Source organism: Homarus americanus, unplaced genomic scaffold, assembly GCF_018991925.1.
Source record: "Homarus americanus isolate GMGI-L3 unplaced genomic scaffold, GMGI_Hamer_2.0 scaffold47967, whole genome shotgun sequence".
Taxonomy (NCBI): domain Eukaryota; kingdom Metazoa; phylum Arthropoda; class Malacostraca; order Decapoda; family Nephropidae; genus Homarus; species Homarus americanus.
This window is the reverse complement of record NW_024731965.1, coordinates 1,444,929-1,462,689: the sequence shown is the minus strand read 5'-3', so window position 1 is coordinate 1,462,689 and position 17,761 is coordinate 1,444,929. Positions and strand designations below refer to the sequence as shown.

At 39.1% G+C, this 17,761-nt stretch overlaps 1 protein-coding gene across 9 annotated transcripts in view; it reads right to left on the bottom strand.

Moving 5' to 3' along the window:
- Positions 1–17,761, bottom strand: part of LOC121868112 (restin homolog) — a 273,799-nt gene that overhangs the window by 86,948 nt on the left and 169,090 nt on the right. For all 9 annotated transcript variants that reach the window (XM_042368383.1, XM_042368384.1, XM_042368387.1 and 6 more), the window contains 3 exons: positions 16,317–16,448; positions 10,739–10,855; positions 4,251–4,378 (listed from right to left, as the gene is read on the bottom strand). In XM_042368383.1, the coding sequence (XP_042224317.1) occupies positions 4,251–4,378; positions 10,739–10,855; positions 16,317–16,448 (377 nt within the window). The remainder of the gene's footprint in view (positions 1–4,250; positions 4,379–10,738; positions 10,856–16,316; positions 16,449–17,761) is intronic.

Here is a 17,761-nt window from a genome sequence, read left to right as displayed (position 1 = left end):
GTCGCTTGGGGACACTGTGACGTTCCGTGAGTGAGGGCAGCGCGCCGAGCCGAGAGAGCGTAGCGCGGCCAGACACGAGCGGGTGATGCGCAGTAGAAAGTAGTCCGCGACGACGCAAAACGACGTAGTGTCGTATCACCGGGAAGTTAAACGAATTTTTGGTCTCTAAAGTTCAGCGACGTAGTACCGAAACAACGTTAAGCGGGACGACGTTATGCGAGGACTTACTGTCCTGAATTCTTTTCTGTTAATTAATTTGCCACATACTGTACAGTATTACAAAAGAGTTTATGTGGAGAAATTGGACAATCAGGCAACTATACTATTTCCACGCTAACCTGACACATAAGCTACACCCCTCGTCTATAACTACAAATAGCCGATTGGTTCATAGGAAATGTTCTTGTAGTTGTCCATTTATTCAAACTAAATATGTTCACAGTTGGTAAGCAGACCTGTTATTCTCTAAAATACAGTGATACTGTATTTGTCATAAAAGGTCGAAGTCAAAGATGAAATTCGCTTTCAAATGAAGTCTTTTCATGTTATAAAAAATATAGCACAATCGGTAATGAACTACAGTTTGTAGAGCTGTATATATCCCAAATCATTTATATAACTGATAAAACTCAATATAAATACGTGCAGTCTGTGAGGGAAGTAAAAGGCTCAGGGGAACAGCCACTGGACTTTGCAGCCACATCGACGAGGTGATCAGCTGAGTGACAGATCAGCTGGACACTTGACTCGTACTGCCAGTATGGTAGAGCTTGCATTAGAATGCTGTGACACACAAATTAACTATACCTTGTCAATCATTGGCCGAGATTTTCGTTCGCTTGCACCAAATTTCTTGATACTTAATGACAGAGGATGAAAATGTTAAACCCCTACATCGCTTCTTAATAATTTGTAGCATATATTATTACTTAAATCTTGTCACAACGCAGCATTTAAGATGGAGAGATGCCAAGTTAATGGATAAAGTATTTAATAATCTGCTCGTGGGTGTGAGAAATGTTTTTCTTGGTTAAGTACCACAGCGCTGACATCTGTTAACAGTTGACAGCTGACGTCTGCTGGTTGTTGTGTGTCAAGATGAGCGACATTACCGCTAAGTCCAGTGGCTGTTCCCTTGAGCGTTTTACCTCCCGCCGGACTGTGCGTATTTATATCGAGTTTTATCAGTCATATAAATGATTTGGAATAGTATATCCAGCCATACAAACTGTAGTTCAATACCTATTGTGCTATACAGTATGTTTGATATCATTTGTTTCTGTTTGCTTATATTTGGTAAAAAAAAATAATAATAATGAAAAGACGTCATTCAAAAGCGAATTTCATCTTTGACTTCGACCTTTTATGATAAATATCAAAAAGTTTCTAACATCGTCTCTGAAGCGCTAATGCCTTGAAATCATTTGCATTTTGATAGTCCAAATATTTAACATTATTTTAGAGAAGGACAGGTCTGCTTATGAATAACGAACATATTTAGTTTGAATAAATGGACAGCTACAAAAACATTTTCTATGAACCAATCAGCTATTTTTATAGAAGAGGGGTGTGGCTCACAGGCCAGGTTAGTGTAGAAATACTATAGCTGAGTGAATGCTGGAGGAGGTGAGTCTGTTTGTCCTCAGAGAGTTTGAGATATAACTTCAATGGAGATTGCAGGAGAAAGATGACACACTAAAAGCTTCTTTGTAGACTTAATAAAAAATGTTTTTTTTTTTTTGCATATTTTCATTATTACTATGGAAAATATTACAAATCATGCAACAACAACAAAATAGGATTTTTTCATGAATCACACAAAGCAACAAAATTAATTTTTTTGTAACTTTGAATTTGGGTAAACCAAACCTTTGTAAATCAGGGACTGACTGTCTACAGTTTCCACAAGGACGCCAGTATCCAAAGGTAAAACCGTTTTATTAAGTTAGGTTCTAGGGTAAGACTTACTTGGGCTGGAGTGCATCTCAAATTTTAACCCTTTGCAGATCTATCATACAACAGGTGCAGTACAGTACCAAAAATATCCTGCAACTATTGCAATATATTTCTCACAGGCCCAAGTAAAAACTCCCAGGCTTTGTTTTGCAAAGCATCTTTATGGGGACTTCTAGCATATGCCCTGGGGTAGTGTAAGCCTCTCACACACGAGAAGTGGCTGGATCAAGGCTGAGGCAAGACGTGAGGTGCCCCCTCATACAAGAGGAAGCTGATGCCATCATATTTGATCCTGGAGACAAGGATGACCCCCACCCCCATGCAGAGAGTTATGGAAGAGAAAATGACCAAGACAATCTCTCTCTCTCTCTCTCCCACTCTACTCTCTCTCTCTCTCTCCCACTCTACTCTCTCTCTCTCCCACTCTACTCTCTCTCTCTCTCCCACTCTACTCTCTCTCTCTCCCTCCCACTCTACTCTCTCTCCCACTCTACTCTCTCACTCTACTCTCTCTCTACTCTCTCTCACTCTACTCTCTCTCTCTCCTCTACTCTCTCTCCCACTCTCTCTCTCTCTCTCTATTCTCTCTCCACTCTACTCTCTCTCTCTCTCTCTCTCTCTCTCTCTCTCTCTCTCTCTCTCTCTCTCTCACTCTACTCTTTCTCTCTACTCTCTTTCTACTTTCTCTCTCTCTCTTTCTCACTCTACTCTCTTTCTACTTTCTTTCTTTCTCACTCTACTCTCTCTCACTCTACTCTCTTTCTCTCTCTCTTTCTCACTCTACTCTCTCTCTCTCTCTTTCTCACTCTACTCTCTTTCTCACTCTGCTCTCTCTCTCTTTCTCACTCTACTTTCTCTCTCTCTCTATTTAGTCTCTCTCTCACTCTACTCTCTTTCTACTTTCTCTCTCTCTCTCTTTCTCACTCTACTCTCTTTCTACTTTCTCTCTCTCTCTCTTTCTCACTCTACTCTCTCTCTCTCTCGCTCTACTCTCTTGTAATGATTGTTTCTCAGGCCACAACTTACAGCCCAGAGATGAACAACATATATAATAGTAAGAAGATGCCCACGTGGTAACCCACATAGGTTGACACACCCTACAGTGACAGTAAGACCTGACCCAGGAGAGGGCACGGCCACTAGGTACCCAAGTTAACCCGGCGTTATGACCGTCTTACTCAAGAAACTACACCTGGGAAAACACAGCTGTCTAGACCTGACCTAAGAGAGGTCAGTGACATTTATTCAGAGTTCTCACTGCCACGCCTTTAGCTGAACCCTGTGACATGACCGTGTGACTCAAGAAGCAACCCCTCCAGCCAGTACACCGTGTCTAGACACACCCAGGTGGTGTTAATTAGGAAGCATTACCGACCAACGACATGACCACGCACCTGGGCAAACACAGCTGTCCAGATCTAACCAGTTTAATGTTAATTAAGAGAGGTCATCTGCCAGTTCTCCTCCAATATAAGAGGCCTGCAGCTCCTTCCACAGGGGACATTATTATTATAACAGGGAAGGGGCCGACAGCTCCTTCCCAGAGTCAGACAGGGCGAGACAGAACTCAAAGTCACGCTTGTCACCAGTCGAGGTTGGGAGGGAGACTTCCCTCCCCAACTAGCAGAGTCTCCCACAGGAGACAGAGTCCAGCAGCACTTGCAGACAGCTTCCCTAGCCACTGAGCCTCCCTCAGGTCACACGTGAGTCATTGTCAGAGCGATCCATAGGGTGAGTTACTTACGGTGTGAAGTGTATCCATTTCATGTTCGTGTCCGAGTCATTGTCTAGTAACGTACATATAATGATCTTTTAATGTGTCCATACCACTGAGTTGAATAATAAATAGCTGTACTTGGACTTGGCATTTAGAAAATTCCCCTAAGAATATATATTAACATATAAATAACTAACTGGTCACACTACCAAACTTTGCTCACTTTACATCTTACTATAATTTCTAATCTTAGTTTTCACTCATTACTGTATACTCTTTCTCATGTATGTATCTGTGTGTGGAGGAGAGCAATTTGTTAATAGTATTGTCAATAACCTTATAACACTCATATACAGTAATAAATACAGGAGACAGCACCAAATACCTACATCCCACTAATATGTACAAATTTAAGCAAGTACAGTACATGAATCACAAAACCAAATAAAGCTCAAGCAACAAATCAGAATAAATAAATGGGCATCGTGAAAAAGAAGCAGGACATAAATAAAATTATCACAACACAAAAAAGTGTACAATACTTAGGCAGAAGTGAATAAGAAAAGGGTGAACGTACAAGGTCTTCCCAATTTCAGCCATGGCCTCCTTGTCAGCCTGCGCTTGCACCAACTGTTTCTGCAGCTCCTCACGGTGGGTGTTACACATGGTCATCAAATGCTCCACTTCAGCTTTCAAGGCTGCCACCTATAGTTATGGAGGGCAAATATATGCCAGATAGAGGATAGGTGAGCCAATAAAGGAACAAGAGAAGGTAAATCACCTTTCTAGATGGAATATATTGTTTAAGAACAAATAAAAGTTAAGGGGTTAAAGAAATTGTCAAGAAACAGACACAGAACATGAGACAGTTACTGTATATACACTCATGGTGCATGCACTGATTACCTTGGAAATGAAAATGTGAGTGATGAAAAACAAACAGCAATAAACAATTTTAATGCAGATTACAATTCAGAGAAAATGTGATTTGTTAATTACTGAAGGCTATGAAGATTATTTATAAAAAGAGAGGTTAGAAACAACTAAGAGGATGATAAGAGAGACCATTTGCTAAAAATGTAAATGGTACACATCCCAAGATGACAGATGTGATATCATTATGATGGCTATCAGGGTAATGATGAAAAACTTTGGGTTAAAGGAAAATTACAAGAAAGGATAAAGGTAACATGTACTGTGGGTGGATAGGAATACACGGCAACAATTTTAAAACCAGAAGACAGTGAATGTAAGACAAACAATAGGTAGAAAAGGTTATCAATAAAAAAGATGTTCAGCAAAAGAGGTTGTAAAAAAATCTTAAATACAGTAATGAATTGTAGGCGAGATGGGGTGTAAATTTTGAGAACCGAGGAACAGGTTATACAGTACATTCAACAAGTTTCAAATATTGTTATTGAAGAGTATAGTAGGTCAGTAGTATACATATCACGAGCAAAAGAAGGTTGGTTCAGGTTTCAGAAAGAAGACCAGATTTATGAGGGAGCACAGTATGAGTGGGCTATAAACACAGGACTATCAAAGGTTGACTGGATGGAGCACAAGGGACACAGTGACAGTATGATAGAACAACGGTGTTAAGGGTTGTTGGGAGTACAAACTGGGGTACCAATGGTGGATGGTAATAAAGAATTAAAGCAATCAACAACTGATGTGCTAATGTTGTAGTATAGGAGAATACAATACAGAGTGGTACAAGGGTAAGGTTATAAAAGACTGGAGGTTATAACAGGTTAGAGTGGTGAAAGACTGGAGGTTATAACAGGTTAGAGTGGTGAAAGACTGGGATTATAACAGGTTAGAGTGGTGAAAGACTGGAGGTTATAACAGGTTAGAGTGGTGAAAGACTGGAGGTTATAACAGGTTAGAGTGGTGAAAGACTGGGTTATAACAGGTTAGAGTGGTGAAAGACTGGGGTTATAACAGGTTAGAGTGGTGAAAGACTGGGGTTATAACAGGTTAGAGTGGTGAAAGACTGGGGTTATAACAGGTTAGAGTGGTGAAAGACTGGGATTATAACAGGTTAGAGTGGTGAAAGACTGGGGTTATAACAGGTTAGAGTGGTGAAAGACTGGGGTTATAACAGGTTAGAGTGGTGAAAGACTGGGGTTATAACAGGTTAGAGTGGTGAAAGACTGGGGTTATAACAGGTTAGAGCAGAAAGATGTTATAACAGGTTAGAGGGTGAAAGACTGGGGTTATACAGGTTAGAGGAGAAAGACTGGGGTTATAACAGGTTAGAGGGTGAAGATCAGTTATAACAGGTTAGAGTGGTGAAAGACTGGGTTATAACAGGTTAGAGTGGTGAAAGACTGGGGGTTATAACAGGTTAGAGTGGTGAAAGACTGGGGGTTATAACAGGTTAGAGTGGTGAAAGACTGGGGTTATAACAGGTTAGAGTGGTGAAAGACTGGGGTTATAACAGGTTAGAGTGGTGAAAGACTGGGGTTATAACAGGTTAGAGTGGTGAAAGACTGGGGTTATAACAGGTTAGAGTGGTGAAAGACTGGGGTTATAACAGGTTAGAGTGGTGAAAGACTGGGGTTATAACAGGTTAGAGTGGTGAAAGACTGGGGTTATAACAGGTTAGAGTGGTGAAAGACTGGGGTTATAACAGGTTAGAGTGGTGAAAGACTGGGGTTATAACAGGTTAGAGTGGTGAAAGACTGGGGTTATAACAGGTTAGAGTGGTGAAAGACTGGGGTTATAACAGGTTAGAGTGGTGAAAGACTGGGGTTATAACAGGTTAGAGTGGTGAAAGACTGGGTTATAACAGGTTAGAGTGGTGAAAGACTGGGGTTATAACAGATTAGAGTGGTGAAAGATCTGTAACAGGTTAGAGTGTGAAAGACTGAGTTATAACAAGTTAGAGTGGTGAAAGACTGGGGTTATAACAAGTTAGAGTGGTGAAGACTGGGGTTATAACAGATTAGAGTGGTGAAAGACTGGGGTTATAACAGATTAGAGTGGTGAAAGACTGGAGGTTATAACAGGTTAGAGTGGTGAAAGACTGAAGGTTATAATAGATTAGAGTGGTAAAAGACTGAAGGTTATTTACTACTAAAGATGGGACGGGTTGGAGAGGAGTTAGGGAGGTGAGGATTGGACGAGTATAAGGGTGTCAAACATTAAGGGATTTGGGGAATGAAGACCTACAAAAAAAAGTCTACCTCTAGTTGCATACTTCAATATATGTAATAGTAAACTGCAGGATTAATCTTCTACTTTTCTTCAAGTTTGTAAACCTTTTTCCTAATATGATGCAGAATGGCTGGAATCAAGAGCCAAACCAGACACACACTTTCATTTAGTGTTACTTGTCTTCCCTTTCCACACTATCCTGTGATTCAAATTGTTCAGGCATATAATTTCTAACGCTGGTATTTCAAGTAATTTAAGATAAATAAATTTGGTGACCACCTCATGTGTAGGTCTGGTACATTTTATCTACAATATCAATCACAATTAAGTTGATTTTTTGTTTAATTCTTTTTCAATCAAATGTTAGCCAAATTCTTTACCCTAAATATAAATCATATGCTCCACCCATGAACTTAAAAGACAAGTGCTCAAGCCACAACCAGGAGCATCAAACAGTATCCCTAACCATCTGTTTAATGTGTTAATCCACTGTTTATATTTTAGCAATGTTCTCAAATTTTTTCAGAACCATTACATGTTTTCATCTTTTCTTATGGTGATGTTGTCTTGTCACTTTCTAAACTGGTTTTATATAACTCTCCTTATAATTTCTCTCATGTGATGGAGTTTCTCCCTTTTGATCAACACAAAATAATACAAAGAGAGGATGCAGATCATCATCATTATCATCACCATCATTTTATGGCCATTTTCCACACTACTGAACAAACAATGACAGGTTGAGAAGAAACCATTTGACAGATGCTTGATAAGATGTGTTATGGAAAATGGTCGTAAAACATTGGTGATAATGGTGAAGATGGAATCAAGGACGGCATCACTGTATAAATATTTCTGTATTACAGTTACTGCTTAAGAAAAATAAAGTAGTAAATATCATTAAAAATTTCTCACCAAATTTGCAATGTACAGTACGTAATTACAAGCAATCTGTATTACTTATTTTGACTCACGAACGGAACTCAAAACAAACATGAATATCTAAGAAGATGGGAGCTTAAAGAAGGGAAGAACAGAGACAATAAAAGGATGCAAAGGATATTACAATACATTGCAATGCAGTACAGTACAGATGTAGAATTTCAGAAAACAATCTGTATGTGCAATACAAGGAAAGATTATATCAATACAATACAAAGCATTTACTAAATAATAAAAGAAATGCAACTAAAAGAAATGTTTTACATAACAAAATTTTAGCTTATTTTTTTTATGAATGTTCTTCATTAAACTGTACTGGTGTGTCTCGCATAATTTAATAGCATATATTTACACACACACACTGTAATTTATAAAGGTAAATACTTAAAGGTACAATGAATACCTGTATATGGCTTCCTCATATACTGTACAGGATTTAGTTTGTAAAGAACCTTGTATAGCATACTGTACATTATATTCCATGACCTCAACACACATAAACAGGTAACACCACCCTAAAAGTCCTCCCTCAGTCTTTCTATCGACCTTAGTTTAGATAATCTTTTAAAACACAGTCATTGGCATCACTTCTATAATACTGCTCCAATCTACCTTTAAGTATCCCCATTCAGATTTATCTACTATTCTTTAACTTCCTAATTTCTTTGTGCAGTCACTCCCTCAATTGCAAATCTACTCTCCTACAGTACAGTACAGCACAATACTCTGAAATTCTTTAGTATGTGATTTCAATCTACATTTCACTTTCCGAGTGTTACTCTAGCATACAACAAAGTCAGGTGCAATAGTGTTCTAATAAACCTCTCTAGGAAGGGTAACACAAATTATTCACTGCATTACTCTCCTTCTGAGATTCAACAATCTACTTGTCTTTGAAAACTCAGTCTTATTATTTATTTATATTACACACACTATTATTTTTAACACTCATCAGGGTGAGTAGCCTGGTTCCCCATCCCTGAAGATTTAATGTTTTAGTCTCTAGCCATTCGTTACTCTTTGAAACCCATTTAATGCCTTGGCCGCCCTTCTACTTTAAGTACTGTCAAAATACTGGAATTCTTATAGAGTGTCTACTTTCTGTTCATCCAAACATACTTCAGAGCAAGTTCCCCTTTCTTAAATATTGTTAACTTTTATTAACTTTCTCTTTGCCTTAAAATCAAGCATCTTCTTTCATCTTAGTATTGCAGTGAAACCTCACAAATCTGAACCTCATTAATTAATCAACTTTTGATTAACCCTTAGGCCCCGGGTGACGTTCCAGAACGTCCGACCAGAGCGCCCCGGGTGACGTTCCGGAAAGTCTGTCTATTCCCGCCACCTTTTTTTTTAAGTTGATTTTTTATTGATTTATCCTTAGAGGCAGGGGGGGGGAGGGGTACTGCCAGCAGCACCCTAACCCAGGGCTTAAGGGTTAAATAATGCAAATCTGTCCAAAATCTTTCTTATGTTAAGTGTATGTGCCTCATCCACCCATACATACACAGCTTGGTATGTGCCTATATAGTTCCAGTAAACCCTCAGCACAAAGTAATTGGCATATGTGAAATCTTTGCCTTGATTTGGAAAAATTTTATGCAACTTTATGTGCTGAAATACAGAAAGACCCAACTATATCATGGTAATGTATACCAATAGCTGCGGTGACATAGTTCAGGATTACATTCCAGGACAGTAAACTCCACAACACTGATTGCTAATAAAACTTATAGGGAAATTTGCATCACTGCTGCCAAGGTAATACAGCAAATAGCACCACTCTCCCACCCATGGATTGGACATATTCACATTTTCCCAGCAAGTCATCACCTCTACTGTCAAACTCCTACCCTGCCCATCAACACCTCCTGCCTATCTTCTGCACAACATATTTCCCATCCTCCCCACCATACCTTACTGACTGTCTCCTGCCTTGTCCACCACCCATCACTGCCAACCTTCCATCCTGCCCACCATGCCTTACTGACTGTCCCCTGCCCTGTCCACCACCCATCACTGCCAACCTTCCATCCTGCCCACCACACCTTACTGACTGTCCCCTGCCCTGTCCACCACCCATCACTGCCAACCTTCCATCCTGCCCACCATACCTTACTGACTGTCTCCTGTCTTGTCCACCACCCATCACTGCCAACCTTCCATCCTGACCACAATCCCTTCATGCCTTCTGCCAACTCTGCTCTCCACCCTTACTGCCAACCCCCTGCCTTGCAAATTCCTCCCTCCCACCAACCATTACTGACAACCTCCTAACTGCCCATCTCCTATCCTGCTCACTTCCTCTCAATGCCAAGAAGCCCTGACCACTACCACTCACTGTCCTGGCCTGCCCACCATATTTGAGAGGTGCTGTTAACATCAATTACTGTTGCATGGGTTTGTTGTATGCCACTTGTAAATATTAATCCTGTAGTTCAAATTATCAGTAATCTGACACACCCTTATCTCCATGTATTCAAATGAGTGTGGTTTCACTGCATCCAAATATTCATAATCATTCTTACAACTTCCTTATAATTTTGATGAATGTCTCTATTACAAATTTAAATAATATCCACCCATCAAATCCTAGTTACCATTCTTTAATCTGTATTGTCAGCCATACCATCCCTCACCATCCCACTAATGAGTAAATTTTTTTTTTTAACTAGACCTCCAATGTTACTGTACCAGCCTCTCAGAGTTACACTCTTACACCATGTATGGTTTTCCCACTACCACAGACATGCTTCATAATTATGTTTGTGTTAATTAAATAATTCCTAAATATATAAAGTATGCACAGAAACATATACCAATGATAACATAATGCATGGAATTATGCAAAAATAAATAAAACTGCAGTATTTGGGGATCCACTGGTCACAGGTAAAGATTAGAAAGAGTGGTATATGCTACTGTATTTTCCACATCCATATACAGTATACACATACATACCTTCTGGTCCCTTAGTGTTACAGCTAACAAGCTTTCCTCCCGTTCGGTGCGTAATTTGCGGTTTTCCTTATCCAGAGCAGAGAGCTGTTCTTCTATTTCTGCTTTTTTCTTAAATACCTGAAAATATTATATTACTATTACAAAACATATCTCCTATCTACTTAACACCATAAATTTTGTTTCTTATAAAGTGGTTAACACTTAAGAATGGGTAATACTGTACAGACCTGATCTCCAAAACACTCACATCAAAATATAACCCCACAAATTCTAGAGGCAAGAACCAAGCAATAACACTTATAAAACATTTACAATTTGACAGGAGCAAGTATCACAACCCAGTAATGACCTGTAACACATACAAACACTTCAGTATACAATATTGGTAACATTAATGAAAGAAAAAGCTGCCATTAGGGTAATACTAGAGACCTGGTCTTATGATAATGAGACTTGGAGTACAGTCCTGTACAGTACGTAAATGAATATTACACAATGAAGGTACAGCATGAATAATAATTATTTTCATTTGGAGTTGAAGTTTATTTTATTCTATCCTGCAGTCACATTGTTTCTACTCTTATAATAATTTAGAAAAAAATACTTTTAAAAATAACCTGACATATCATGTGGGTAGAATTTTTTATATTCCCTGTAATCCATTACAAACATTTAAAGTTAAATATTGTATTACCCAAATGGAAACTGATTAATTTTCATAACATCTTTTAACTTACAGTTTTACTGAAACAAATAGCATCTTGGAATGGACTCATTATATGAAACAACACATTTTGGCTCTCCAAAAGATTCATTGTCATGGAATGCAAAAGGATGCACCCAAGTCGTACCAACGGTGAGGAGGCTTAGCATATGTCCCAAATAGGATGAAGAAATATCATTAATGGATTAACAGAGACTAAATGTGAAAATAACCTGGGTGTGTGAATTGACAACAAACTAAAGTTCTTGGAACATTGTGAGAAGATTGTGAATCATTCAACTAAGCTAATAGGTCTTATAAGAAGGGTGTTCAGATATGCTCTTCAAAAGTTAAGTGTTTCCACGACTGGAGGATTGCCACCCTGTCTGGTCCCTGAGATAAGCTAGACTAGCGGTTCTTAATCTGGGGGACACGCACTCCTAGGGGGTGTTTCAGTGTGCATTTATTTTGGCATAATTAGTATGATACTCGGTTACCAAATGTAATCGGATCGTTTTGCCACAGAGCCACACATACCAATCCTTCCGGGTCATCACGAGTTACATGTAGCATTATGGAAGTCATCGGACCCATCCTGGCAGATACATTTTTTGAGATACTGCACATTTGTTCCCAGTAATTCTTTAATATAGTTATTACAATCTTTATATGTTTGCTGAATAAATTTGAAGGAACTAGATTATATTTCAACATAGCAACAGATTATTACAATCCCTGTACTATGATTTCTAATTACATAAGTACAGTGGTCCCTCAGTTAATGAATTACCTCCCATAAGGATCTTCAATTCAGTTAACGAACAAAACTTAGATTAACGAAATCCTTACGAAAAACATGTTTTGTTGTGAGCATCGGCTGATGGGCTAGTCTGCCAATTCGGTAATCTGTTCTATGTTTACATTTGTTTCCAGTGGAGTAAATATCAAGAAAGTTGTGCTCTTTAATATTTGTGCATTTTTATATTAAAATTATTAGTCATTTCAAAATTTAATTAACAAATTAATAATTAATAATATATGCAGTACAGGGAACTTGTTTTTTGTGCGCCCATCAGCCTCTTGACTCACCCACCAGGCGTCAGTGTGGCTTTGTTTACAGTGGAGTGAACATCGATTTTGTTGGTGTCTTGAATATTTTTGCATTTTTACAATAAAAATATTGGTAATTCTGAAGTTTAGTTAACATATTGATAATATATAGCGCAATGCAGTGTTGACTTAAAAAAAATAATCTTGATTTAAGCCAAGTACCCCCTTCTTTCCTCACCCAGCCAAACTGTGTTTCCTTGCTCTTACAATCTGTCTCACTTTAAAAAGCTGGTTTTCCGGCATCTTCGTGGTGTAGATTAATACAGTATTACCTTTTTTCTATATTTTCAATTTCTTTCCATTCTTTTTTTTTTCGCCCCCCAGGCTCCGTTGTGGGTTGTTTGACCTGTGCCCGGGTGGGCTAATTCCCGTAAAAAAAAAAAGTGACTTAAAACTTTATTGGTGAAATTACTGCAGCAAGCATAGGTCCCCTGAAAGGTGATTTCTCCTCCATCCCCACTTCCTTCTCTTCTCCCTTCTCCTCCACCCCCACTTCTAATTCCCATCATCATCAACCAGGAACCTTCTACATACACACCTCAAAGTAAGTGTACTTTACTGCATTTTTTTTTTACTTTGTATATGTACTTTTCTGTGAGCTGGAACCAATTACCCAATATCCCATTGAAACAATGGATTCGGTTAAAAAAAATTTTGGTTAACGAACGACTCTGTGGAAAGAATTGTGTCCGTTAACCGAGGGACCACTGTACTGTATATTTTCAGCTATTTATTAATCATATCAATTGAATTTTGTCTGACAGTGATAAGTGGGACCATGGAGTGACTAAAACTGGTAAACATAATAACAGATGAGAGAAAGGCTGGGCCTTGCACAGGTACTGAGTAATAAGGGCCTGCTGACGAGCATTAACACGGGACAAGTACAAGGCCTTGTATTCCTCCATACCCTTATCAAGGGCAGAGCACATAAGGTTCAGAGGATGAGGCCTGGTATCATATTCTTCTAGCTGTTCACTGAGACGTGCGATGTTTGTGAGCAACTCAGTCAGCTGCTGTGTTGTAGGTTCACCAGGCTTAACGTCATCCTCTTGTGTTGGGTGCTGTTCTTCCTGTTCTTCATCCTCCTCCAACATTTCTTCAATTGTCAGTTGCTGCTGATGTTGACCAACGATTTCTTGCATATCTTCAACCTAAACATCGGAAAATCCCGGTGCTGTGTCCATTAGTGTTGCCGCCACTGACTGCCTCTCCACTTGCCTCGGTCTGCTGTGCCCCACTTATCTTGGAGTTAGTGAACAAAGGCTTCCATGCGTGTAGCACTGTTGCAACATTAATCTTACGCCATGCCTCAACAATTCTGTTCACTGCATTTTTAATATTATATTTCTTCCAAAATTCACAAACTGATAACACTTCACGGTTGCGGGGTGGTGAGGTACTAGGAGTCAGGTCGTCTACCATCTCCTCCTCCACCTGGTTAGCTGACGAAAGTCTTTATAGAGTGACTGATAGTAGAACAGTTTAACATTACTGATGAATTCGTGGTCAAGTGACTGCAAAAGTGATGTGGTGTTAGGAGGAAGGAAGATAACTTGTACATTAGAGTGGCATCCAATTAGAAACTTAGAGTGTCCAGGAGCATTATCCATCACCAGGATCACTTTGAAGTCAATGTTCTTCCTCCGGCAGTACTGTTGGGCGTCAGGAACAAAGTGCTTGTCAAACTAATCGGTGCATAAAGACGTTGTAACCTAAGCTTTCTTATTAGACGTCAAATAAACATTGAGCTGCGACATGTTGGCATGACGGTGGGCTCTAGGACAGGCAGCACGTTTAACAACCAAGGGTTTCATCAAGAAATCTCCACTTGTATTAGCTGTGAATAAAACTGTAATCCTGTCTTTTGAAGTCTTTACACCCCTTGCCTGTTTTTCATCCTTGGCAATGAAAGTGGTCTTAGGTGAACGCTTCCAGAAAATGCCAGTTTCGTCACAATTGAAGATCTGGTCTCAGAAATAACCACCCTCTTTCACAAGAGCTTGAAAGACAGGAGGTAATTTTTTTGCTGCTATGACATCAGCCGATGCACTCTCCCCATGGTAGTGGACAAACTTTATAATGCTTCTTAAAGGCAGCCAACCAACCAACAGAAGCATTGAATGGTGGTAGAGAGTTAACGTGTTTCTTCTGTGCAACTGCAGCGTAATAAACACGTGCCTGATGCCTTATCTGTGGCCCAGACAGGTCGCACTGCTCACGGTTTGTTCTGTGATAACTAACAGTAGGTTTCATTGTGAAGTATTGGAGAATGTCCTGTTACTAGAAAATCTTGAGAATATATTCACAGAAGCAGTTTTGGCTTCCTTGTTCTTCTTAAGGGAACGTATGGTTGATTCGGGCAGTTGAACCTACTCATGATTTCACAGGTACGAGCACCACTTTTGATCATTTCAAGCATCTCGTTTCATTTCAAGGGTGTACAGTATTTCCTCTTCTTGACCCCCTTACGGTAGTCACGCTTGGCTTGGGGCTTTACTTGTTGACCTTCTCTATGGCCATCATTACCACCAGAACCGCTCCCGACATTTACATTACGCACTTTACTCATTATTAATGCACAAGAATCATTAATAATTAAACAAGAATCTCACAAAACATAAGCACGATGGGTTGTTATCCAAGGTCACTGCACCGCTCGCTCATTTAAACTAACTGCCATTACGCCGTAAACAAAAAACACTCGGCGGGTCAACGGATAACAAAAGACCGTAACAATGAGCGTTGTCCACTCAACAATGACTCGCGAAACTGGTAATGAAAATCGCTATTCTTGAGAGGCTGGAAATTTTTAAAGTGACGAGAAACACATGAATCGTGAATCTAAAGCTTGCTAGACTTGAGATCCTACTGTAATGAATATTGAATACAGTTAAAATCAAATTAATTTTGCAGGTTCTGTGGACACGATTTGCCTGAATGAGTTGGGCTGGGGACCACTAATTGAAAAGTAACTGAAGTTATCTCAATAATCTGCCAAAATTCCAATTAAGTTAATCCATATTTCAAATTTAATTAACCAAATTAATTAACTTAATTGGCAAAAAGTTAAGTTACAGTAATTAAATTAATGAACCCAACCCTGGCAAAGTGTTCATGTTATTGCCACGCACAATTGTGCGCGCTGGCCACATGTTAAGTGAAGAGACTGTTTACAACTCAGAATAGCTTACTAAGCGAGATGGAGCTGGTAGCAGCTGTGTGGGAGCCTGAAGGGCAGACTATCGCCTTCTACTGTAGAGGCAACATCTTGACTCTCATCAGCCAACATCTTCCTGCAGGACATTATATTTGTTCTCATTGGTCTAACACCAGACCCGTAAAACGTGAGTGTGATTGTGAACTGTTGGATCCTCTGAAAACTCTAAATAACTTAAGTAAGTGTATTTATGTACTGTATAGTGATCATATTATTTAATCTGTGTGTCCTGATATACCAGCAGTTGTTATATGTGAATTGTATTCAACAGGTATTGACCGAATTATACTCATCGTGTCAACGACAAGGGTCTTATTGTCCTGCACAAACCAAAATCGCTCCTATGAGCGATTACAGTTAATACCTGTACAGTATAATTATCAAAATGAACACTGTGGCCCCTTTTGTCTTGGTAGGGTAATCAAAATAATTCGTCCATTGTGTCATAAAGTCTAACACAAAATTAGAAAACTTCTTTGATTCTGTGTACATGTGAAAGTGTATATGGGAATAGAAAGTACCATCTTTCATACAACAATACACACCTCCTCTTTCTCCTTGACCAGACGATCCTTCTCTGCTCGTAGGTCAGCCACGGCCTTCTCCATGCTTCCCTCTCGGTCAACAGATGCACTGGTCATGGCACTTACTTGGCTCTCCAAGCTTTTGACTTTTTCCTATAAAACACAAGTAGATGCAGCTAGGCATTAATGGAAACCAACACCACTAACAAACCTGATAATGAATAAAACTTCAGAGGAAACTAATAGTGAACAAATATTTTGATAAGTAGTACTGTACAGTAGAATCCCGGTTATCTGGTATCCTTATAAACGGCAGATTCAACTAACCGACCACAGAATGAAATTATAATAACATGAATAAAAATTCCTCTCAAATCAGCTAGAATAGTAAGTTTGAATGCCGTGCACAACAGGGATGAGCTGCCATATTTATTGCTATGTTAAACAATAAAATCTATAAACAGCATATAATAAAATAAAATAGTACATATTTTATGACCAAAAAATAGCTCATTCCACATTCACACCATCCTTTGGGCAACATGACCACAGTTCAGGCAGTCACCCAGCTGACTCACAGACATGTGGCTGCCACGCTGGCAACACAGTTATATCCCAGTAACCCACCGTCTCAACACACATTCATGCCCCACATACACACCTATGCTCTTCATTTTTCTTATTTTAGTTTTATATTATATTTTCTTTATTTGTAAGCCACATCATTTATATAGAGTGGAATTAGTGTTAAAGAAGTACATTTATCTGAGACACAAATTTGTGAGGTTAGCCTGTAGCACTGTACATTGTAGGATTTATTGGGGGATCCTATGAGTGAGATTCAACTGACCGGAATATCTCTCTATCCGGCACCTCTCAATTCCCATAGGTGCCAAAAAAACCGCAATTTAACTGTAATTTGTTTTATTATAAACATTAAGGTTTCTTATCTTTATACTGTTTACCTCTGTGGCAATCTTTATTGACTATAACTATACTGCGGACAGATTTGCAACAGCCAATCGGCTGTAACTCTTGAGGAGGCGACGGGGCGTCTCTTCTCAGTTGGGAAAAAACGCACTACAACACTTACAATCCCAGTCAGGAGAATCAGTCACCACCCACTAACATAATACTACAGTATTACCCCGCCTAACGCGGTTTCACTTAACGCGTTTTATCATATACGCGGTGCCTCGCCAGAGCTGAACTTTCAATTAACACGGATTTTTTCCACATATACGAGGTGAGTGTCCGGCTCGAGACGCTATTTTTAGATTTGCCCCACCCTGCCTGACTGCCTGTTTTAGCTCATAAAATTCATACAAATTACCCGGCCAGAATATAATTTACATTGCTGGAATTCTTATAATTTGGTGATCATTTTGAATATAAACATCATATTTTTGCATTAGACATACAAATTTTAGATAAAAATTTTTCTCAAATTAACTATGTTATCTTTT